This window comes from Pan paniscus, chromosome 7 (assembly GCF_029289425.2).
Source record: "Pan paniscus chromosome 7, NHGRI_mPanPan1-v2.0_pri, whole genome shotgun sequence".
In the NCBI taxonomy this organism is placed as follows: Eukaryota; Metazoa; Chordata; class Mammalia; order Primates; family Hominidae; genus Pan; species Pan paniscus.
The window spans coordinates 158,646,116-158,671,734 of NC_073256.2; the positions used below are offsets into that span (position 1 = coordinate 158,646,116).

The 25,619-nt window shown below is 48.3% G+C and overlaps 1 protein-coding gene across 8 annotated transcripts in view; it reads right to left on the reverse strand.

The window, feature by feature from the left end:
• SLC45A4 (solute carrier family 45 member 4) overlaps window positions 1–25,619 on the reverse strand; it is a 101,482-nt gene that overhangs the window by 42,146 nt on the left and 33,717 nt on the right. For 5 of the 8 annotated variants that reach the window (XR_010113037.1, XM_034966718.3, XM_063606922.1 and 2 more), the window contains exon 2: window positions 4,739–5,379. The exons of 2 other annotated variants lie outside the window; for them this stretch is intronic. Coding sequence is in view for 5 of the 6 variants with exons in the window: in XM_034966718.3 (XP_034822609.1) it covers window positions 4,739–4,979 (241 nt within the window). In the remaining variant the exon portion in view is untranslated. Of the gene's footprint in view, window positions 1–4,738; window positions 5,380–25,619 lie in introns of those variants that run through there. One more of the 8 variants, XM_063606923.1, reaches the window with a different exon arrangement.

Below are 25,619 nucleotides of genomic sequence, written 5' to 3' on the forward strand. Positions count from 1 at the left end.
AACATTGACGAGGATGTGGAGAAATGGGAACTGTCCTACGCTGCGGTGGGAATGCAAGACGGTACCGTCACCCTGGAAAGCACTGGACCCAGCAAGCCACTCCCAGTGAACCACTCATGAGAAATGAAACACATCCACACAGAGCCTTGCAGGTGAATGTTCACAGCAGCTTTATTATTACAGCCTCCAAAATGGAAACAACCCAAATCTCTACCACCTGATGAATGAAAACAAATGATGGCAGGTCCATTCAGTGGAGTACTAGTCAGCACAGAAAAGGAGCAAAGAAAGTACTGATTCATGCAGTAACATGGATGAATCAGAAAAGCATTATGCTGAGTGACAAGAGCCAGACCATACGCTGTGTGATTTCAGTTACATCGATTCCAGAACAGGCAGCACCATGACAACAGAGGCAGGCTGGTGGTGGCTGGGGACAGCGGGGGCTGATGTGGGGGGCATTTGGGAGCACTGGGGTGATGAAAATATTCTAGGTCCTAATGGTGGCAGCCACACCACCGTGGACATCTCATGCCAACTGTCAAACTGCCCGGAGTGAAGGTAACAGTATTTCCAAATCCAATCATAAGCACTGTGGCTCTGGGTACGGACGGCAGACAACTTTTTAAAGAAACTCCAACTCCGATCAGGGAAAACTTTGGTCACTACGTTGCCCTTGTAAGTGTCATTTCAGTCAAACTCTGAGAAATAAATTGGGCCTTTTGTTGTCTGGACTCAATCTAAGCACGTCTAAGAACAAACTCATTAAAGCCCTGTTCCTATAACCCATAAAAATACCTTCTATTCATGATTCCTGCTCTCCTGCTGAACACAGACCAGGGCTTACAGTTTTACGTGAACTCTGTAATGCTCAGGGTCAATAAAGGTTACTTTCATCTGGTGAGGGTCAGTTTGCCACAGCCTAACCGCTTACTACAACTCTCCCCATTTCAGTCAGCATTTCTGGAGGTTTATATGGAATCTATGGAACAGACACCCCTGCAACTTTGTAAAGCTACCTTCAATATGCACTACATATATTGTGTAGTAAAGTACATACGCAGACAGGTCCTGGGCTTATGATGGTGGGACCTATGATTGTTCAACTTCACACTAACGTGAAAGCCGTACGCATTCACTTGAAACCATATCTTGAGTCCTCATACACACTGGTTTTCACTTTGAGTACAGTATTCAATAAATTACACAAGATCTTCAACACTTTATTATATAAAATAGGCTCTGTGTTACATGATTTTGCCCAACTATAGGCTGGTGTGAGTGTTTTTTTTTTTTTTTTTTTGAGACAGTGTCTTACTCTGTCTTCAGGCTGGATGATCATGGCTCACTGCAGCCTCCATCTCCCAGGCGCAAGCAATCCTCCCACCTCAGCCTCCCAAATAGCTGTGATTACAGGTGTGCACCACCACATCCAGCTAATTTTTTATTTTTTGTAGACACCGAGTTTCACTATGTTGCCCTAGCTGGAACTCCTGGGCTCAAGTGATCCTCCCACCTGGGCCTCCCAAAGTGTTGGGATTATAAGCATGAGCCAGAGTGCCCAGCCTGATGTGAGTGTTCTGGGCATGGTTAAGGAAGGTGAGGCTGGACTATGACGTGCGGTGCGGTAGGTGTGTTAAATCCATTTTCGACTCAAGGTATTTTCAACGATGGGTTTACTGAGACATACCCCCGTTGCAAGTTGAGGAGCATCTGTATTTGTCCTCCTAAATTATCTAAAATCTATACAAGTCTCATGTAATAAATAATCAAAACAAAACAATGAAACGTGCATAGAAATTGAGACTCACCATCTATAAAGTATGAAAATTCCAAGGTGTTGTGGAAGTATTAGGGTTTTCAAAGCCACAATACACATCATCTGCCATAGAGACAATTAGGGAAAAGCAGTTCCTAATGACTCTTTACCACATCCACTTATTCTTAGGAACCGGAGGTTCTAAATTTTGTATTTGTCACCACGACCACAAGTCGTTGTCCAGAAACTGAAGGATGGTGCCCAATTCATTATTCCAAGCGCCTCAGCTTTGTTATGACAGTGCTTTCATGATTAACTCGGTGCCAAGTCCTCACATACTGAAGGGACGAAAAAAATGTTTAGTAAAATTAACTGCTACCCAACTTCTCCCTGGCTAAGGTCTAGTCGTGAAAATGGTCCTTCAGTTCCACGAACACAGCCAGGTCTCCCCTCCCTCAGCCTCTGGATGTGATGCCCAAGAGCCCTTGCCCTGCTCTCCATGAAGGCCTTCCCACACTGGTCCAGCCCATTTCTTTCCCTCGCTGGTCGGGTCACTTTCTTTCTTGAAGCGCCCCCCCTGCCACAGAGCTAAGCCCCCTGGCCCACAGATGTGGGTCCTGTCCACCCTCCGTGCCCTAGGATATGATGGGCACCCAAGGAGCACAAGCAGAATACATGCAGAATGACACACACAGAGGAGAGAACAAGAGCGCGAACTGCGCCCGGTCCCCTACGTCCGAGCCCCCGACCCTCCAGAAAAGAGTCCTCTAACCTTGTCTGAGCCCCAGGTCCTCTGGCCTTCTCATGAAGCCTTCTCAAAACAAGGTTTTTAAAGATGAAAAAAGACACAGGATTGCAGACGGAAAAGCACGATGAAATACAATCATGGAAGCACTGGAAAAGTAAGATGAGTGCTTTTTCATTAATGTATTAAGTGACAAGATCGAGGGATGGACACAGTATCTCCTGTGATTTTGGTAATAATCAGCATCAGCTCCCACGGCAGGGTGACAGGAAATCAGTGCTGATGCCAGCGGGGCTGCCCCACACACAATCGAAGAAAATGCTACGATTTCACGCTGGAGTCAGATCCGTGCACATAACCGAGGGATCCGCACTGCAGCGAGGCTGAGTGAGCGCTCACGGAACAAGAAACACTTTATTATGTTTGTATCACCAAACATCCCTAAAACAACCAAAATAAGTAGGCTTGAAAATACTTTACCATGCAATATGTTGAATTCTAGAATAAAACTGATGCTTCTAAACTGTCTGCCTCTTACCCAGACACCTTATATTGCTAAGGGTTTGGAAAATGACAGATTTTTTAAAAACTTCCTTAGGTCATAAAGAAAATAAACATTCTGACAAGATTTTTAGGGCCCAAGACACTCCCAGTGGGGACTCCCTACAGGGTCCCCGCTCTGCTGCCCGGTAATCTGGAAGAAACACCACATCTTGCCCATGCGAGCCTGGTCATGCCAACCTGCGCGTCTCTGTTAATTTCCGTGTTTTCATGCCCACCTGCGTGTCTGTGAATTTCCGTGTTTTCACGCCCACCTGTGCGTCTGTGAATTTCCGTGTTTTCACGCCCACCTGCGTGTCTGTGAATTTCCGTGTTTTCACGCCCACCTGCGAGTGTCTGTGAATTTCCGTGTTTTCATGCCCACCTGCATGTCTGTGAATTTCTGTGTTTTCATGCCCACCTGTGCGTCTGTGAATTTCCGTGTTTTCATGCCCACCTGTGCGTCTGTGAATTTCCGTGTTTTCACGCCCACCTGCGAGTGTCTGTGAATTTCCGTGTTTTCATGCCCACCTGTGCGTCTGTGAATTTCCGTGTTTTCATACCCACCTGTGCGTCTGTGAATTTCCGTGTTTTCATGCCCACCTGCGAATGTCTGCGAATTTCCGTGTTTTCATGCCCACCTGTGCGTCTGTGAATTTCTGTGTTTTCATGCCCACCTGTGTCTGTGAATTTCCGTTTTCGTGCCCACCTGTGCGTCTGAATTTCCGTGTTTTCACGCCCACCTGCGAGTGTCTGTGAATTTCCGTGTTTTCATGCCCACCTGCGCGTGTCTGTGAATTTGTTTTCATGTCTACTTGCGTGTCTGTGAATTTCCGTGTTTTCATGCCCACCTGTGCGTCTGTGAATTTCTGTGTTTTCATGCCCACCTGCGTGTCTGTGAATTTCCGTGTTTTCATGCCCACCTGCATGTCTGTGAATTTCCATGTTTTCATGCCCACCTGCGTGTCTGTGAATTTCCGTGTTTTCATGCCCACCTGCACGTGTCTGTGAATTTCCGTGTTTTCATGCCCACCTGTGCGTCTGTGATTTTCCATGTTTTCATGCCCACCTGTGCGTGCCTGTGAATTTCCATGCTTATGGAAATGCCTGTCTCTGAGCCATCTACTGTCCACAAGAACCTTGGATTCAAGTCAACAGCAACAATGATAAGATGACAGCATCTTCCAGTATCTCCCACAGCCAGGCACTGTTCTAAGCACACCTGGGACCCTCTTAGGGTTGGTTTGCGATTGCAATCACTTTACACACAAAGAATCAGTGTGTGGCACAGAGGGGCTCCCGAATTCGCCTGCATGACACAGCCAGTGACTGTCAGTGCTGGCGACCCTGCCCTTTGCTCGTTGTTCACTGTGGCCTGGCAGGGACAGCGGGAGAGGTGAGCCCTGGCCGAGAGCCAGTACTTATCAGTGCCAATTCTGCCCCAGATGCTGAGCTACCACTTTGCCAAAACTGTAATTCAACGTCAACATCCGAAGATCACTCCTCCCCAAACCTGGCTGAAAACAGGAGACGAAAACCACCATCAGGGCAGGCTGAAGGGAGAGGAGACAAAGACTCCTGTGCCCGGGGCTCTCCAGGACGCACCATCCTCTGCCTCCAGAGGATCAGAGCCACGCCCAGTCCGCTAGCACTCCGCTCAGCGTTCACTGCGCACAGACGGGGAGGAGACTTACCAATCTGCAACAGTATTGGTGTGACCAGAGCGGTTTCCATGGCGTAACAGAACTCCCTGCCAAACATCACCGCCCCGTGCATCACCCACAGGCGCATGGGGATTCGGTCTATTGACCCCTCGCTGATGGTCTCGCAGTTCTCGGCCTCTGCGCCTCCGGCTTTCTGCGGGTCCGGCAGGGGCACGGATAACTCTTGAACTTGCATAGATTCCGGGTCGGCATTCTGCGGAGCCATTTTCATTACCACCAAAAATATATGTATTTATCTATATATTCTATCTATATAAATAATGCTTTCATATATCTGTAATGATAAATTAAGACGTCTTCTCTTTCTGCTTCTGCTGTGTTCCTCGGGCAGGTAACACTTACATTCCTCTTTGCACAAGTGGCTATCTCACAACTTCTCACAACGGTATGAGACATGCAGCAACACAGAACGATTTTTGGTTGGATTTTAAACATATGGCTTGCTGGTTTACTGTGAATTAGAGTTAAAAATCCATAATTGCCATTCAGTTAATACCAGTTTCATCATTATTACTGAAGAGGTGCTGAAGTGATTTTTCTTGCTACAGAGAGGTGGGAAGGTGATACAAACAGGTGGTCCGCTGGTAATCCCCATCGAGTGACTGGATGATCTGCAAAAGAGGAAAACAACCCGGCCAGAGAGTCAGGGGACGGCCACCAGATGGCCCTGTGGACCGCCGCCCGACCCCCGAGCAAGCCGTGTGCCCCGAGGGCCTGACCCAAGATCACACAGCTCTCTGCCACTCACTCTGGGTACGTCTGTGCAAATAACCAAACCTACTTTCTAGAAAAACATTTTCTCATACGAAAGTGAATCCTGGGGAAGGACAAAGGTGGGGCAATCAAGGAAAGCAGGATCAAAGAACAGACAGAAAAACGCTAGAAATATTCACTCTTTGGCCAGTAACAATATCGTCCACCCTGTGTACCACAGCACGTAACTATTCCAGCAGGCTGGAGGCGGCTGGCGACACCCTTTGTGGCTGCAGATATCATGAGAGGGAAGTAAGGAGGTGAAGGGAAAAGTGGGGGAGGTAGGCAAAAGAGAATCAAAAGGGAAAACTTTTGTTTAAAAAAGTTTAATTTGTTAGAGACAACGTCTCGCTCCGTTGCCCAGGCTGGAGTGTGGTCACACGACCATGGCTCTCTGCAGCCTCAAACTCCTGGGCTCAAGTGATCTCCCACCTCATCCTCCCGAGTAGCTGCGACTATAGGCGTGCACCACTACACCCAGCTAATTTTTCTAGGGTCCCCATTACATTGACCCGGCTGGTATCCAACTCCTGGGCTCAAGCGATCTACCCTGCCTCGGCCTCCCAAAGCACTAGGATTTACAAGTGTTAGCCACCGTGCCCAGCCAAAAAGGGAAACTGTAGACCCTGCCTGGAGAGGTGGAAATTAAAAATAAAAAGCAGCTGGGCACGGTGGCTCAAGTCTGTAATCCCAGCACATTAGGGGGCTGAAGCAGGTGGATCACCTGAGATTAGGAGTTCAAGACCTGCTTGGGCAACATGGCGAAAGCCCATCTCTACTAAAAATACAAAAATTAGCCAGGCATGGTGGCGGGCGCCTGTAATACCAGCTACTCAGGAGGGTGAGGCAGGAGAATCACTTGAACCCGGGAGGTGGAAGTTGCAGTAAGCTGAGATCGCACCACTGCACTCCAGCCTGGGCGACAGAGTGAGACCCTGTCTCAAAAAACAAAAACAAAAACAAACAAACAAACAAAAAACAAAAAGAAAAGAAAAATGAAAAGTAGGAGGCTGGGTGCAATGAGGATAGCATGATTCTCTGTCCGGGGGGAGTTCGAAGTCTACCCAAAGGCACCTGGACTCCTGTGGTATTGGCCTTTAGGTTATAAAACCTCTTGGGAATAAAATGAAATTATAGACCTTCTCTCCAGAAAAAAATGTACGCATGTGCCAAACTCTGACTATAGTACCTAGGGGTTCGGAGACTCCCAACCCACACGCAGCTTTCCCAGGGTCTACGGAACCCTATCACCCCAACCCTCGGCTTTCCACCACCCTGCCTCCAGTGACAAACCCAGCTTGGTGACAAATTCCCCACCTGGGCAAACACATACAATAATGCAGCAATAAGCTAACTGGAAATGCCACCTTGGAAATGTTTTAGGAAATGAGGTCAATCTCTCCTCAGGTAAGATAAGATCGGGGATGTGGAACACCCCAAGTTCAGGACTTCTGGAGTTAGGTCTCCAGACATGGGGTTCGGTTCAACTGAAGTGTTAGAGCCCCTAAAAACACACCTAAATGGTGTTCACAGTTTATATTAAGGTAGGTCTATGGGCCAATACCTTACTGAGAATTTTTCCAACAACTGGTTTCAATAAAAATATTTCTCATTACTTTCCAGCGAACCAAAGGTGGTCTTAATTAGCTCCTCCTCTCTTTCTCCCCAGAGGAGATCAGAAACCTCGAGGTGCTGTCTTTACTCGGCTCCTCTCTCACACAGCCCTGATGGAGAAGGTGGGTCCCCGGCACGTGGGCCCCAGGAGGGAGAAGACTCCGCTGTACAGGAGGTTCTGGAAGGAAGCCGTGCGCCTGGCTCTTCCGTCCCAGCTCCTCCCTACATCTTCTTTCACGCTGCAGCGGAAACCAGAATGCCTACTAATTCCTTAAGAACCAAAGGTTCAAGTGGTGCTACCTATGTATTTGCTTCTTACGTCCCCCGAATGTCGCTACGATTCCACACGACAGCCCTTGAGAATTCTTTCAAGTTTTCCAAATGTCCTCTACCGTAGAAACATCTCAATTAAAACAAGAGTTTCCAAACTGTCACCTTACTGCAATATTTTTTCAAAAAACTGTGTAATGAAACTTTTTTTTTTTGAGACAGTCTCGCTCTGTTGCCCAGGCTGGAGTGCAGTGGTGTGATCTCGGCTCACTGCAACCTCCGCCTCCCAGGTTCAAGCGATTCTCCCGCCTCAGCCTCCTGAGTAGCTGGGATTACAGGCACATGCCACCACGCCCAGCTAATTTTTGTATTTTTAGTAGACACAGGGTTTCACCATGTTGGCCAGGATGGTCTTGATCTCCTGACCTCATGATCCACCTGCTTCGGCCTCCCAAAGTGCTGGGATTACAAGCGTGGGGCACCACACCCAGCCAGAACTATTTCTAACATATGCAAAGTAAACAGAATAGTGTAAGAAACCACCCAGGTTTAATAAGGACCAACATTCTGCTATTCTTGTTCCGCCCCCACCTTTTCAGAATCATTCCTAACAGAAAATATCACGATTTTCCCTGTTTTCAGTCTGTCAATCTTGTACCAGAATAGGGTCAATGATTTTAACTGCTTTCTTCCACCAGGTAAGAAGAGTCATTTTTGTGAGAAGAAGTAACACCCAGACATGTCTGCAAAGACTGAAAACATCAGCTGGGTTTTGGGCAGGAACAAAAGCAATTAGTTTTCTAAGAAATCCTAATGACTTAATTATAAACATCAGACCCTTCATGCCTGCTCAATCGGCTCTTTGTCCCATTACAGTGTCCTCGGAGACTTGTGCCTGAAGTGAAGCCGTCTCTGTTCCTAAGAGTCGTTCCAGTAAGAGCTGAGAGTTAGGCAATAAATGTCTGTAATAAGTAATATATGAATTATTCTAAGGTAGTGATTCTCAACCAGGGGCAACTCTGCACCCTCCAGGGACACTTGGCAATGATGTGAGACATCTCTGCTTGCGACAACAGGGGGAGGAGGGGACAGTACTGGCATCTTATAGGCGGAGGCCAGGGATGCCGCTCAACTCACCACAGTGCACAGAACAGCCTCCAGCAGAGAAGGCCCTGGCCCAGAACGTCAACAGCACCAAAGGGAGACACTCTGTTCTAGGGTTATTACTAAATAGGGAAACGGCTTTCTTTAAAAATGCTTCACCCCTTGATTATTCCATTCCGAGTCCACCGACAAGACCAGACACTGAAGCTTTCTCTGTAAAGCTGGATGATGAACATTTCCGGGATTTCGGGCCACAGATGGTCTCTGTTGCACATTCTCCTTTTTTGTTTCTTCTTTTTTTTTTTTTTTTTTAAACAATCCTTTAAAAACACAACACCTATTCTTAGCTTGCTGGTCATTCTTGTAAATCCCAGCTCTGCGCTGGATCTGCCCCCTGGGTCACAGTTTGCTGCCCTCCGGCCTGGTCTAGGGTCAGGAAGTCGCCAGAGTCTCTCTGTTTAACAGGAAAGAAGGCGACGGTGGAGCCCTGCTTGGCTCCCACACCCCCCAGCCTCACTCTGCTCCGTGCCACCTAAACTGTCCAGTCCTGACTTAAAGCAGAACTGGAAAACACACCGGACACGCTCCCGTGTGCCGAGACAACCCGAGGCCAGGAGTGTAGGCGGCAACGCTACAGGCCATTCCTTTCCCAAGCAGCTCAGCTGCGCTCCAGCCAGTGGTATTTCTCAGCACCTTGTTTGCAAAGAGCAGGTTGCGTAAGAATCACTGAGGAGCCACAGAGAAAAGCCCCAGGCAACCATCAGCCTCTCACATGGAGCATGGACTCCAACCTTGGGGCCACAGGGATGGCCACCAAAAGGTCTTAGGGATCAGCTAAAGATTCATTCGGCCTGTGCAACACAGTCAGACCCTTTTTTCAAAGATAGCATGGTGGTGCATACCTGTGATCCCAGCTACTCCAGAGGCTGAGGCAGGAGGATCGCTTGAGCCCAGGAGTTGAAGACCAGCCTGGGCAACACAGCAAGACTCCATCTCTATAATTATTATTATTATTATTATTTTTTAATTAGCCAGATGTGATGGTATGTGCCTATAATCCCATCTACTCAGGAGATTGAGGCAGAAGGATTGTTTGAGCCCAGGAGTTCAAGGCTGAAGTAAGCTACAATTATGCCATTGCACTCCAGTCTGCGAGACACAGTGAGACCTTGTTTTTTTTTTTTTTTTTTTTAAAAAAAAAAACAGACTCTAAAACAAGATGTCTTTTTACCTGGGAATAGCTGAGGATTTCAAAAAACTAAGCCCTCAGGGAGCAAGGGCCCTGTGTCCTTAGTAACAGAGTCACAAGTCCACAGAAGGACAGAGTGGTGCAGGAGTGCTCCCTTGACATGGAAAGTCAGCTGCCTCACTGGAGTTCCTCTGACATGTTGGGGCTTTCCTAGCAAACTTCTAACAACTGGTATAAAGTTGGCCTTCCAAAGAGAAGATGAAAAGGAGGGAGACCAGCATCTGGGTGGGAAAGGCATCTAGCCCACACCCCCAGAGTATCCGCATGGCCACGGTCAGGGCAAGCCGCCAGACACCGCTGCTCAGCAGGCTGAGGGGCCAGCAAGACGGCTTCACGCCTTGGGACACTGCTGACCCAGCCCGCCAGTGATGGCGCTGCACGTTCAGCCGTGCACACAGGCCCCACCTCAGGCCCCCCAGCTCCAGAACCATGCCTGGGCAGTGCTGCCCATCGGTCGAGGGATCACCCTTCGGAGCAGGCTGCCTCTCCGCCAGCCTGCACCCTTCCGTCTCTCCCCTGAGCTTGGCTCTGCCCACACCACCAGCCATGCATCTCCCTTGCCCTTCCCATGCATCTCCTCTTGCATCTCCTCCCGTGCATCTCCTCTTGCCCTTCCCACCTTCAGCTCAACCACCCCGTTTTTAGAGACTCTTCTCAGGGCTCACTGGACCCCTTTAAAACGGGTGATCCCCATCTTGCACAAAGGATTATGACAGCTACTGGTAGGTGGCAAAACCCTGCCAAGCAGTGAGAGAAGCCCCCTCAAGAGACCCTCATCCCCCGCTTTCATCTGTCCCCAGATCTCCCAGCATCGGTCCACAATGGGCAACGTCCATGCTTCTTGAACCTGGGCTTTCCCTTCCATATGCACCGTTTCCAGCCACACAGCAAGAGCTTGACAAGATTTGTTAAATGAACAAATGAAGCGAATGAATGAATAAGGCTGATCAGCTGATAGTTACTATGGGGTATCTGCACTGGAAAACCATTCCCCACCCCACCAGCTATGCTGAAGTCACTCCCAGGTGCCCCGGGTGACCAGCCACCGGCTTATGTGTCCCTGAAGTCCTCATGAAACAGCATGAGCATGGCACTGGTGTCACCTGTTACGCAAGTAGTCTACGCATGGACACAGCTGGCTTCCCTTCCTCAAGCAGGGCAGAGGCAGGGGCACAGTACACGGATTTTACACAGGTGACCTCACTGGCATCTATATTGATGAAAACAACAAATATCTTTAGACATCTTGAGTTTGTTTAAAGTAGCAGTAAGTACAAAAATCTACCAAATGCCTCATACCTTCATGAACTTATCCAAGGAATGTTATCAACCTAGGGTGTCAACACCAATGCAAGCTTCTGAGCTTCTAAGAGCAGGCAAAGTTGAGGCAACTGTCCAAACAGTAATCTTAACAAGGCTAAATTAACCACTACAACAACATCACCTCATGTTAACCAACCTTAATTTCCTCAAAGATATGCACCCATTGGACTAACCCAGTTTTAAAGTGAGTATCTTGAAGACAACACCCAACAGCTCACAGTAGGATGCCACCTGGTGCAGCTGCTGCTTCCAAACATTTTATTTCTGCAAAGCCCTGGGGATTCTGTAAGCACTTTAGGGGAAGTCAGAAAATAATTTAAAAATAAAGCTTAAAACTAGAAAATCTAGAAGAAATGGATAAATTCCTCGACACATACACCCTCCCAAGACTAAACCAGGAAGAAGTTGAATCTCTGAATAGACCAATAACAGGCTCCGAAATTGTGGCACTAATCAATAGCTTACCAACCAAAAAAAGTCCAGGACCAGATGGATTCACAACCGAATTCTACCAGAGGTACAAGGAGGAGCTGGTACCATTCCTTCTGAAACTATTCCAATCAATAGAAAAAGAGGGAATCCTCCCTAACTCATTTTATGAGGCCAGCATCATCCTGATACCAAAGCCTGGCAGAGACACAACCAAAAAAGAGAATTTTAGACCAATATCCTTGATGAACATTGATGCAAAAATCCTCAATAAAATACTGGCAAACCGAATCCAGCAGCACATCAAAAAGCTTATCCACCATGATCAAGTGGGCTTCATCCCTGAGATGCAAGGCTGGTTCAACATTCACAAATCAATAAATGTAATCCAGCGTATAAACACAACCAAAGACAAAAACCACATGATTATCTCAATAGATGCAGAAAAGGCCTTTGACAAAATTCAACAACCCTTCATGCTAAAAGCTCTCAATAAATTAGGTATTGATGGGACGTATCTCAAAATAAGAGCTATCTATGACAGACCCACAGCCAATATCATACTGAATGGGCAAAAACTGGAAGCATTCCCTTTGAAAACTGGCACAAGACAGGGATGCCCTCTCTCACCACTCCTATTCAACATAGCGTTGGAAGTTCTGGCCAGGGCAATTAGGCAGAAGAAGGAAATAAAGGGTATTCAATTAGTAAAAGAGGAAGTCAAATTGTCCCTGTTTGCAGATGACATGATTGTATATCTAGAAAACCCCATCATCTCAGCCCAAAATCTCCTTAAGCTGATAAGCAACTTCAGCAAAGTCTCAGGATACAAAATCAATGTAGAAAAATCACAAGCATTCTTATACACCAATAACAGACAAACAGAGAGCCAAATCATGAGTGAACTCCCATTCATAATTGCTTCAAAGAGAATAAAATACCTAGGAATCCAACTTACAAGGGATGTGAAGGACCTCTTCAAGGAGAACTACAAACCACTGCTCAATGAAATAAAAGAGGATACAAACAAATGGAAGAACATTCCATGCTCATGGGTAGGAAGAATCAATATCATGAAAATGGCCACACTGCCCAAGGTAATTTATAGATTCAATGCCATCCCCATCAAGCTACCAATGACTTTCTTCACATAACTGGAAAAAACTACTTTAAAGTTCATATGGAACCAAAAAAGAGCCTGCATCGCCAAGTCAATCCTAAGCCAAAAGAACAAAGCTGGAGGCATCACGCTACCTGACTTCAAACTATACTACAAGGCTACAGTAACCAAAACAGCATGGTACTGGTACCAAAACAGAGATATAGATCAATGGAACAGAACAGAGCCCTCAGAAATAATGCCACATATCTACAACCATCTAATCTTTGACAAACCTGACAAAAACAAGAAATGGGGAAAGGATTCCCTATTTAATAAATGGTGCTGGGAAAACTGGCTAGCCATATGTAGAAAGCTGAAACTGGATCCCTTGCTTACACCTTATACAAAAATTAATTCAAGATGGATTAAAGACTTACATGTTAGACCTAAAACCATAAAAACCCTAGAAGAAAACCTAGGCAATACCATTCAGGACATAGGCATGGGCAAGGACTTCATGTCTAAAACACCAAAAGCAATGGCAACAAAAGCCACAATTGACAAATGGGATCTAATTAAACTAAAGAGCTTCTGCACAGCAAAAGAAACTACCATCAGAGTGAACAGGCAACCTACAAAATGGGAGAAAATTTTCACAACCTACTCATCTGACAAAGGGCTAATATCCAGAATCTACAATGAACTCAAACAAATTTACAAGAAAAAAAACAACCCCATCAAAAAGTGGGTGAAGGATATGAACAGACACTTCTCAAAAGAAGACATTTATGCAGCCAAAAAACACATGAAAAAATGCTCATCATCACTGGCCATCAGAGAAATGCAAATCAAAACCACAATGAGATACCATCTCACACCATTCAGAATGGTGATCATTAAAAAGTCAGGAAACAACAGGTGCTGGAGAGGATGTGGAGAAATAGGAACACTTTTACACTGTTGGTGGGACTATAAACTAGTTCAACCATTGTGGAAGTCAGTGTGGCGATTCCTCAGGGATCTAGAACTAGAAATACCATTTGACCCAGCCATCCCATTACTGGGTATATACCCAAAGGATTATAAATCATGCTGCTATAAAGACACATGCACACGTATGTTTATTGCAGCCCTATTCACAATAGCAAAGACTTGGAACCAACCCAAATGTCCAACAATGATAGACTGGATTAAGAAAATGTGGCACATATACACCATGGAATACTATGCAGCCATAAAAAATGATGAGTTCATGTCCTTTGTAGGGACATGGATGAAACTGGAAACCATCATTCTCAGTAAACTATCGCAAGGACAAAAAACCAAACACCACGTGTTCTCACTCATAGATGGGAATTGAACAATGAGAACACATGGACACAGGAAGGGGAACATCACACGCCAGGGACTGTTGTGGGGTGGGGGGAGGGGGGAGGGATAGCATGAAGAGATATACCTAATGTTAAATGACGAGTTAATGGGTGCGGCACAACAACATGGCACATGTATACATATGTAACTAACCAGCACATTGTGCACATGTACCCTAAAACTTAAAGTATAATAATAATAAAATTTTAAAAAAAGAAGAAAAAAGAAATAAAGTCCACATAAACTGTGAAAAAATAAATAAATAAATAAATAAAGTTTAAGTGTTTACTTAGAAAATCAAGGGTCATGGCCGGGCACAGTGGCTCATGCCTGTAATCCCAGCATTTTGGGAGGCCGAGGCGGGTAGATCACGACGTCAGATCAAGACCATCCTGGTCAACATGGTGAAACCCCATCTCTACTTAAAAAAAAAAAATACAAAAATTAGCTGGGCATGGTGGCATGTGCCTGTAATCCCAGCTACTGGGGAGGCTGAAGCAGGAGAATCGCTTGAACCCGGGAGGCAGAGGTTGCAGTGAGCCGAAACTGCGCCACTGTACTCCAGCCTGGGCGACAGAGCAAGACTCCGTCTCAAAAAAAAAAAAATAATAATAATAATAATAATAAAAACAAAAAGAGAAAGAAAGAAAATAAATAAATTAATTAATTAAGGGTCCTATCACCTTGTCAAGGAGTGGCTATGAATACCGAAAGATCTAGAGGGTGGAACTGCAGGGGACAGCACACAGAGAAGGCCATGGTGACCCGGCCCCAGCACTGGCCACTCTGAAAGGAGAGCTGGTGGCCTCCGGGTTGGTGCCAGAAGAACCAGTCTGAGCATTTCTTCAGTTAAAGGGCCAAGGCTGAAGGACAGGTTCCTGGGTCCGCAGCCTATGGGAAAGGTACCAGCAAATTCTGATACGTTTAAGAACGCAAGAGCGTGTCCCGGTCAGGAAATCCATGTAACAGGCTACTGAATGTTCAACCCAGATGACAGCTCCCAGTGGAAAACTATGTGGGTCCGTGTGAGGCCTTGGATCCATATGCTCGAGTGTGGTGTGAGTCAGGAGCCACTTTGCATCTCCCGGTGGCCCTCTGGGTGTTGCAGTATGATTGATCTAAGAGTCCACCGCCAGTCCTGAGACTGCTCTTTTATCACACACCAAATGTCGGCGTGCACTTGTTTCCGTTTCTCAAGGCTGCAATCTGTCCCACCCATGTGCCTGTCTACCTAGCTGCGGGAGGCAGAGAGGCTGCCGGGACATCTCGACCTCTGCTGGGGGAGGGGAGGGTCCTGATGTTGCTGCTTATTCCCCATCAGTGCTGTCCTAATAATTCTCTCATGTTTATTGCCAAGAACTTTATGAGCACGTGAACTTTGATTCGCTCTGGGAAAAAAGTCTTTGTTGGTATTTTTATTGAGATTCCATTAATGTTATAAACTAGCCTGGGGGGAGCCAATATCCTCAGGCTGCTGAGTCGTTCTCTCCAAGAACAACAGCGCTCCTGCACCTGTCCAAGTCCACCCTGACGCCTTCGGGGAGAACTTAAAAGCAGTCCTTCCATGGTCTTCCACGTTGTTTTCTCCTAATTAACTTTGTCATGGTCACTGCAAATAGGATTTCCTCTGCCCTTATGTTTTCTAACTGGCTAGATCATGACAGCTGGTAAGTGTTGTTTATGAAGTCAGCTATAATTTACATGCAGTGAGAAGGTACTACCCAGACAGTTTCAACAAATTCCTATCAAGACAGAACCCGTCTATCATGCTGGAAAGGCCCCTGTGTTCCTTCCCATCTAATTAAGGCTATTCATTCTTATATTTTCAGTTTATAATCTAATTCTTTTGTTGTCTGAGTGAGAATGGACAAAAAAAAAGAATATAACCAAATTAACAAGTCTACCAAACCATTACCAAAATATGCATAGCTGCCAACTTAAAGATGGATTGTATTTCCAAAGTTTATGGACACATGTTTGGATGTGATGGTCCATTTCCCGAGAGACAACAGTGGACACCTCGAGGCCCTCTGGTCCTCCTCACCCACAGCCCTCGCTGGGACTGGAACAAGGGCCCATGTGGTGCATATTTCCTGAACACGAAGACTCTGAGGCAGTTTGAAATCCTTCCCTTCACGGCCTCCCCCAGTCACTTCATCTCTAGGGCCTCACAAGAAATGAAAGGAAAGCAGCTCTGAGAAGAGAAGGGAGGAGTGCGCAGGGAGGGGCTGGGTGCCAGCGCGGGGCGTGTTCTCACACTGCGCGGGGGCAATCAGATACCATAAAACCAGTCCAACGCCCAGCAAACTACAGCCGTGAGGTCACTTTCTTAGAGCAAGCAAATTGTTTTCTGTAAGGAAACTATTTTATATAAGCACAAGAGCATTATCTGAAAAAAGGAAAATGATTCTTCTCTAGTACACAGCTGAAAACTCCCCACTGAGGCATGACGTCACACTGAACCCATTTAAGGGAGGCCACGCTCCTCCCTCCCCCAGCACAGGCAATCCTGTACCCCTGAGAGCTGCTGCCGCCTCAGCTGCTTAAAATGCGGAGAAGCTCAAAAGTTAAGCTGTGACCTGTTCTAGTATCTCATATTCAAAAGAACAGTGAAACTTTTCGGGCAGATTTTCCCTAGCACAGAAAAGCAAGCTTCCCTTTGGAATCTGTTCCAGCGACTGTCGGGGCATTCGGTGACAACAATTTTGTTATGATTCGCAGATGCACTCAGACAAGCGAAACTACAATTGTTCCAACCAACAACTTCCTCTATTGTCCTGTTTCTAATTTAAGGGTAACTGATGCCAAAACACATGACTTCCTACAATTTGCTGAGTGGAAAAGCTGGCTGTAAACTTAAATTTCACCAAAAAGGTAACTGGAGAGTTGCTGCTGACACACACCTCAAGCTTGGGTGAAACTTTCAGATCTACAGCACAGTCCCAGCGTTCAACAGCGACAGGAGAATTCCGTGAGCCATGCTTCCTGGGAAGCGGTCTATCGAGTCCGGACAACACGCGTCCGCACGGTGACCACAAACGTGTGCTGCCCCTTTCACAGCCCCTACGCGCGAAGCGCATGTACACGCACGCATGGGCCTGACGCCATGGGCTGCAGACACCGCTTGTGGGCGGCACGTGCTGATGAGGGCCGGCTCATGAGAACGGCTGTGTGTTTTCTGCACCCACCACCCAGAAACAGGCATGAGTAGGGGCACCCACAGTCAGACAAACCCACCACCACCATCAGCCTCGGACGGCCCCGTTCAATCTTTACCAATGCAGTTCCCCCAGTCACGGCCGGCACGTGTCTTCCTGCCTCTCCAGATGGCCACGGAGAGGAACACTAACAACAGCATTGGCGATTCTGCGTCTAAGGCTATTTCCTGAAAAGCATGTGAGAAATCCCACTGACTTCCAGCATGAAACCAGTGTGTGTCAAGGGAAGAAGAAGACAAGCCACAAACGGGGTAAAAGTATTTGCAAAAGACATATCTGATAAAAGACTGGCATCCTCAATATACAAAGAGTCCTTAAAACTCAACGAAAAGAAAATGAGCTCTTCTACAAGTTCCTCCCCACATGTATTCAGCGCATGCCTGGCTGGGCAGGAAGTGTGGGGCAAGCAGTGTGTGCTGGAAGGGCAGAAATTTCCAAAACAGACCTAACAAGAGGGCCCAGATGTTGAAGTGCCTTATTCCCACAAATGTCCGCCATCACTCTACCATTAAGATACTGGAAATGAGGAAATGAAGTATTAATTTTCTAACAATTCGTGGTACCCTGGCCTGGCAAGCTGTCTTGAGCTATACTGGACTCAGAGTAGGCACATAGTCAAGCAACACGACACAGCAAGGGAGCCCCAGGACAGCGGTGGGCGGGTCCCTGAACTGCAGGGGCTGGCAGGACGGGGCAGGTGACCTGCCTGTGAACGGCCAGATCTGTGTGCACATATAGCAAGTGCTGCATTCACCACAAGCCAGGAGACTTCCGTGACACTTCCACTGCCTTCCTTGGACTCTGGCCTTCCCTTGGGCTCAGCAGCTTCACTGCTGTCCTTCAGGAATGATGCCGGGGCAGCAGCTCTGGGAAGCCGGCAGACCACCTGCTGCCGTGTCCCGTGGGGCCTGCGTGGCTACACAGTGCAACAGTCCAGGCTCCTGCACTGGAGTGGAGATGCTGAGGGATGGAGGCAGGCTCACCAGCGAGCGTACGGCTGTGCACATGCGTGCCTGAAGAGTTCACAGAAGCCCTGTGCGGGCAAGAATGTTGTGACTACTTGATGACGCCGGACAGTGCCGGGGAATTGCATTTTTGAGGCAAGGCAAGGCTTTACACTGTGTGAGATGGATTCTTACTATAGAAAGTAGGATGCACATGATGTGTTGGATTTTGAGGCTTAAAGAGTAGCATCTGCTCAGTTTCAAAGCAAAGAGCTGGAAGAACAAGAGCCAATAAATGATCTTTTGCTATGTGGGGGAAAAGATGGCAAAAAGTCTGAAGACACCTCACCAAAGATGATACACAGACAGCAAATGAGCATATGGAAAGACACTCCACACTCGAGGTCCTCAAGGGGTTGTAGCTGTGGTGCCACCACACACCTATGAGAATGGCCAAAGCTTAGGGCACAGACAACACCAAAAGCAGGTGAGGATGTGGGGCAGCAGGAACACTCGTTCACGGTTGGCAGAAATGTAAAATGCAGCAACCAATTCGAAAGACGGTTTGCCCATTTTCACAAAACCAGACATACTTTCAACCATGACACCCAGCAACCAAGTTCCTTGGTATTTACCAAACAGAGCTGAGAACTTATGTCCACACAAAAACCTGTGCTCAGATGTGAGAGCCGCTTTATTCGTCATTGCCAAAACTTGGAAGCAACCAAGACGTCCTTGTGTAGGTGACTGAATAAACCGTGGAACATCCAGATGATGGAGTGTCATTCACCGCTAAATGGAAATGAGCTCTGACGCCATGCACGAAAAGATATGCGGGCACTTTAAATGAGTATTTCTAAGTGAAAGAAGCTACTCTGAAACGGCTACCAACTGCGTGATTCCAACTAGACGACTTTCTGGAAGAGGCAAAATCAAGGACACAGTAAAAGAAGCAGCGGTGACCAGGGCCTGGGGAAGAAGAGAGGCTGAGGAGGGTGTCAGGGCAGTGGAACTACTCTGTATGGCACTCTAATGGCAGACGCATGTCACTATGCATTTGCCAATCTACTGGAGCTACAGCGCCCAGAGTGGAGACCCTGACGTGACCTCCGCACTGGGGTGACAGAGACGTGCCACTGCAGGCTCATCCACCGTAATCAATGTCCCACTCTGGCCGGCGACATGGACACTGGGGGAGGCTGGGAGTGGGGGCAGGGGCACATGGGAAATCTGTTACCTTCCTCTCAATTTTGTTGTCAACCTAAAACTGCTCTAGAAAGTAGTTTGTTGATTTTCAATGTTGTGTCCTTGTATTTACATAAATAAATAAGGCAATCAAAAACTCCTGATAATCCCTGGTTGTCCAGTGTTAGGAAGAAACCAAAACTCTTCATGAGAAAGGAATTAAGGGGCATCCATGCTGACTGCCGCGTACTTGGGGAAGCTTTCTGTGCCACCTGCTTACAGCTGAACAAAGTGTCCAATCGTGGAGGTGCCCATCTCCAGGTGTGCTATGCATCACCTGGAGAAACCCAGCTTGGCTGCCTCTGATCATACAACGAGCCTCTAGTCCCAGACACATGGGCTAAAGAAATACAAAGTTCACACCAGTTTCAACGAGGCATGTGACATCCTGGCCTCCTCCAAACACTCAGCGCGCCTCATGTGGATCAGTGTGGAGGGGCTTCCCTAAACTGCAGGTTCTGGGGCTCCACCCCAGACCCACTGGATCAGAGACCAAGAGTCTGCACTGCAGCCACTCCTGAGTCATATGCTGTATAGGGGGCGCCACGAGCTCCGCCTCACCCGACAGCTCCAGGCTGCGCTGTCACCTTGGTGGGGCAGCTACTACGTCCCCCCTTTCACCCTCAAGAGTGTCCCAGTTAGAACACCCCAGCACTTCAGAGATGAATGATCTAAAGCTTAATTGTGCCTTAAGTCTTCTGATAACCCTCTTTGTGCATTTTGTGCCACAAGTCAGGGCACTTCAGAAACCGAAAAGGACACACAGCAGACCACACATCCATCCTTCTTCTCTGCTCTCCTTTCCATTAGAGCTTGCTGTGAATCTGCAGCGGCAGAGGGGAGTGGGCAGAGGCCAAGTGTATGTGTGTCGATGTCTGCCTATGCGTCTGTGTGTGTGTGTCTGTGTGTGATGTCTGCCTGTGTTGCGTGTGTGTATCGATGTCTGCCTGTGTGGGTGTGTGTGTGGGTGTGTCTGTGTGTCAATGTCTGCCTATGTGTCTGTGCGGGGGGTGTGTGGGGGTGTCTGTCTGCCTGCCTCTGTGTGTCTGTGTGGGCATGTGTATGTGTGTCTGTGTCTGTGTGTGTCTGTCTCTGCATCTCTGGATGGATCTATATGTGTCTGTATGTCTGTGTCTATCTCTGCATGTCTGTGTCTGTACATCTGTGCGTGTGTATGTGTTGTGTTTGTAAAATACCCTAAGTTTGAAGAAACTGAATCAAGGAAAATCTGGAAGGGCCCCCAGGAGTGAGCGGACACTGTATGGCCACAGTGTGTCTATGGCTGGCATCGCCACAGCAGAGGCAGCCCAGTGTGCATGCCCCCAGCATGTCTTTCCCCGCACTTCTCTGCTGACCATACAGGGCAGCCTGGCCCAAGCCCCAGACAGTGCCCTGAAGTCTCCTCCCGCCTCCTCCAGACCCCTGCCCTGCCCTTCTCACGCCTGCTTGCAGACCTTGCCTCCTGCCCCACAGACCCTGAGGGCACAGCGCAGTTGGACTACCTCTGGGTCCAGCACACACGCAGCGCAGGCACCCAGATGGTCTTTAAAAGAAATGAATCCCTAAGTGCTAAAGGCAGAGGGGCCAGTCTAACCCATAATTACTCCATCAATAAAGAAAACCAGGGGGCGGTGGCTCACCACTATAATCCTAGCACTTTGGGAGGCTGAGGAAGGAGGATTGCTTGGGGCCAGGAGTTCAAGACCACCCTGGGCGACACAGTGAGACCCCATCTCTACATAAATAAATACATTAAAAAAAAAAAGGCTCGGTGCGGTAGCTAACGCCTGTAATCCCAACACTTTGGGAGGCTGAGGCGGGAGAATCGCCTGAGCTCAGGAGTTCCAGACCAGCCTGGACAACATGGCAAAACCCCATCTTTACAAAAAAAAAAAAATTAGCCAGGTGTGGTGGCACACCCCTGTAGTCCCAGCTACTCAGGAGACTGAGGTGGGAGAACCACTTGAGGCCAGGAGGTGGAGGCTGCAGTGAGCCAAGATCGCATCGCTGCACTCTAGCCAGGGTGACAGAGTCTCTGTCCCGTGTCCAATGCCAGCGTGACCCTCGCAGACTCGCCCAGACCTCCAGGAGGCCTGGTGCAAGCTCATTTCCCTTTGCTGGGCCTGCTTTCTCAGCAGTAAACTCTACATACCAAAGGGCCCTTCCCCCAGCCCAGGGGGCTCCCTGGACCCCAAGACAACAGGTGGACTTCCTCTGGGTCCCCACGGCACCACCAGCTCGACCAGCTCGTACCTCCCTGTCTAGTCAGTCATGTGCTTGTGTCTCCTCAGCCACGGCAAGATCCCTGACCCCAGGGGCAGGCAGAGGGCATGGCCTGGCGAGACAGGGACTCAGAAGGACCTGTAAATGAGCAAATGAAGCGCCTTGGGTGCTAACGCCAAGCCAGAGTAAAGGACCCACAATGGCACTATTCCCACAAAGGCTCTGACTGACGTCGACAATGCTGTTCTCATAGTTACTGATGAGCCAGAACGCTTGCCCGCCTCCGGCGCCCAGCACACGGGGCTAACCCCACACATTATGGCTAGGAAATCCATTGGGAACTGAGCTTACTGGAAGAGCTCCCAGAGACTTCCTGGAGAAGATGACCTTCCTGCCGGTGAAGTCACAGGCCAACTGTAGGATGCTGGTGGCAAGGCCCCTGCACCACAGGCTAGAGCATCACCTCACAGCTTCTGGGCTCTCCTGGCTGGCACCACACTCAATTCTGGAAGCCATTTTTCCATCTGCAAAGGCAAACCTCAGACTTGCCAACAGCTGTGGGATCCTACCAGGAACTCCCAGAGCCTGTGGGGCAGGGCACATGGCTGGCGACTGGCTCAGATGCCCAAGAACCACATCATTCAGAAAGGCCACACACAGCTGGACAACAGGGTGCCAGCCCCTACCTCAAGAGACTGTGTGGGTGGATCAAATGGGAGCAGGCAGCAGGCATCAGGGTAATCCCCCTCCTGATCCCCTTCCTGACCCCATTTCACAAGGGGCCAGGGAAGCTCAGCTCTTCTCCAGCAGACACCGTTCTATCCCTCAAACAGCTGGCAGGGGACAGCCACTCTCACAGATATGATCATATGTCAGGGGAAGTCCGCAGTTCACCAACACTCTTCCTGACACCACCCCAGCACCAACACAGCACAGGACAGGCACTGAGTGTATATACACAAGTGTGCACGCAACACACACACCACGTGTGCATGCAACACACACCTGCGTACACACACAATGCACTCACACACGTGCATGCAACACACACCTGCGTACACATACATGCGCTCACACATGTGTGCAACACACACCTGTGTACACACACATGCACCCATACACGTGTACAACACACCTGCGTACACATGCACCCATACACGTGTGCATGCAACACACACCTGCGTACACACATGCATTCACACACATGTGCACGCAACACACAGGCAGGCTGAGCTGAAAGTGTCTCTTTCAAAAATTTTCATTTTCATTGATCTTCCTGATCTTCAAAACTATATAAAGACAGGAAATACAGTCTCCTCGGTTGCCATATTCTAATCAGAGAAATTCATTCAGTTTAGAAGCATGATTATGAAGCCTGCTGACACAGGTCAGGACAGTCCCCAAAATACACTAAAGCCAAAATCTGAACAGGAAGTGGTGTGTGGTGTGTTCACCAGCTCACGCGCTACGGCTGATCTCGCAGACCGGGCTCTGTCTCCCAGTGCACCCAGAACCTCCCCTCCCACCTTCTCCTCCACGTCCGTGCCAGTGCATCTCCTGCCCAGGCTACCACGGGAGGGTCGTGACTGGTTTCACAGCTTCCACCCTTACCCACAGTACCCGCTGTCAGTACTGTGAACAGGGCGGTACCTTACAACACAGAGTCAGACCAGCCATTCCTCACCTCACGGAGTCCCGCCTGGCTCCCCAAACCCTTCCGGAGAGCCTGCCAGCCCAGCTCAACCACGGGGCCCTTGCCACATGGCACCTGCAAGCCTTAGGCCCTCACCCCCCCTACTCCTGCTATACCCTCTGCCCGCTGCCCCTCAGCGGTGCTGTCCTAGGCACACTGGTCAAACAGCCTCCTCGCCAGCGCTGCCTGGAGCCGAGTTCCAACAGGACCCCAAGCTCTCCCCCTTCCCTCCACAACACCAGACAGAAAGTAAACGCAACAGTGTATTTAAACAGGCAAAGGCCAGTGACAATTTACATGATGGTAAATACTCCTCAATAGTGCATCGAATCAAAGCATTTATTACTCCACTTTCTAAAATTTAAGGGTTAAGGTGTTAGGATTTGAAATAAGACACCTTTTTAAACAGAATCCCTCTTCATCTTCTACCAAAACAAACTGTTACCTAAATGTCAACAGGAAGAAGATGCAGCGTCCGACACGTAGCAAACACGCGAGAAGAGCTCATTTAAGAGGAAATCACATGAAAACAAGGACACGCTGCCCCCAAAAGAAAATATTCTCTGCGCCACTGAGCTTCTGTTAGAACATACAAAGTTTTGCTCATCTCCCTTCTTACCTGTATATAGTCTCCTTGATTTGCACGATCAGCTGAGTAGGTTTTTGGATTTTTAATTAAGAGGCAATGAGGGGTGTGCCCTTCTTTCCAAATGCTCAAGCACTGACCTGGTGTGTGTGCCAGGGTCCGAAGGACGCTTTGGCTGCCATGGAAACGGTGGCATGCTTCTAGCCTGCGCATCCCCTGAAATCTCAGCTGGGAATTCAGGAAAATCAAGCGCCAGTATCAACCTGAAATGCCCATAAGTCCTAGGATAAACTAGGTCTCCTGAGTCGCGGTTACTTTAGGAGCAAACCCAGGTACAAATAAACTGAGTCTGTCACCCGCAGCGTGGGAGAGGCAGGTCGCGTGTTCCTGACAGCACGCGAAGCAGCTAAATGGTATCCAAACATGGAAGCAGAAACCCTCACATCACACACATATAATCAAGAACTGACCTCACAGACAGGGCACAATTGAGGAATACCACTAATGACTGCCAAGATGGAATTAGACCTTTTGATGGTGCTTCCATGTAAAATCAAGTCAAATCAAAGCGGTTTCCAGGTCCTGAACTTAACCTCAAGCAGAAAAGAACATAGTGAACGTCGTGCTACGAAAGTGAAAAATGGAAATGGCTAACTGTCCAATGATACGGAGCTCTTTCAGTTATGGTGTGCACTCAGGACACACGACGTCTGTGTGTTTGAAGGGAAGTATGACGGATATTTCAGCAATGTTAATGTCAAAGCTCGTCTTTAAAAAATGTAAAGTTTGGGCCAGGCGTGGTGGCTCACGCCTGTAATCCCAGCACTTTGGGAGGCCGAGGCGGGCGGATCATGAGGTCAGAAGATTGAGACCATCCTGGCTAACACGGTGAAACCTCGTCTCTACTAAAAATACAAAAAAATAGCTGGGCGTGGTGGCAGGCGCCTATAGTCCCAGCTACTCTGGAGGCTGAGGCAGGAGAATGGCGCGAACCTGGGAGGCAGAGTTTACAGTGAGCTGAGATCACGCCACTGCGCTCCAGCCTGGGCAACAGAGGGAGACTCAGTCTCAAACAAACAAAATGTAAAGTTTGGGCCAGGTGTGGTAGCTCACGCCTGTAATCCCAGCACTCTGGGAGGCTGAGGCGGGTGGATCACCCGAGGTCAGGAGTTCAAGACCAGCCTGGCCAACATGGTAAAACCCAGTCTCTGTTAAAAATACAAAAATAAGCTGGGCGTGGTGACAGACACCTGTAATCCCAGGTACTCGGGAGGCTGAGGCAGGAGAATCGCTTGAACCCGGGAGGCGGAGGTTGCAGTGAGCCGCGATCGTGCCATTGCACTCCAGCCTGGGTGACAAGAGAGAAACTCGGTCTCAAAAAAAAAAAAAAAAAAAGTGAAATGTGGGTGAATGACCAAAACTTACATATGGCCTTGGCCTGGGGCTAGATTTATTCCTACTTTCTAAGACCAAGTAAACAACAAAACCACCATGGGACCCTCTCCCCTTCACTCTCCTCAATACCAGGGGCTCCGCCTGAAACTAAGGCTGAAGGTCAGCCATCTCGAGGGACAGAATGGGTCACCTCTACTACTTACTGGATGACATGGCATGGCTGAGCCACTAAAAACATGGGCTAAAGGTGACACTTTTAACAGTATCTCATGATGCTCTGTGGCCCTTTGCAAAACCCTTCTACTTTCTCGTGGATCCCTTGTGTAAACTCA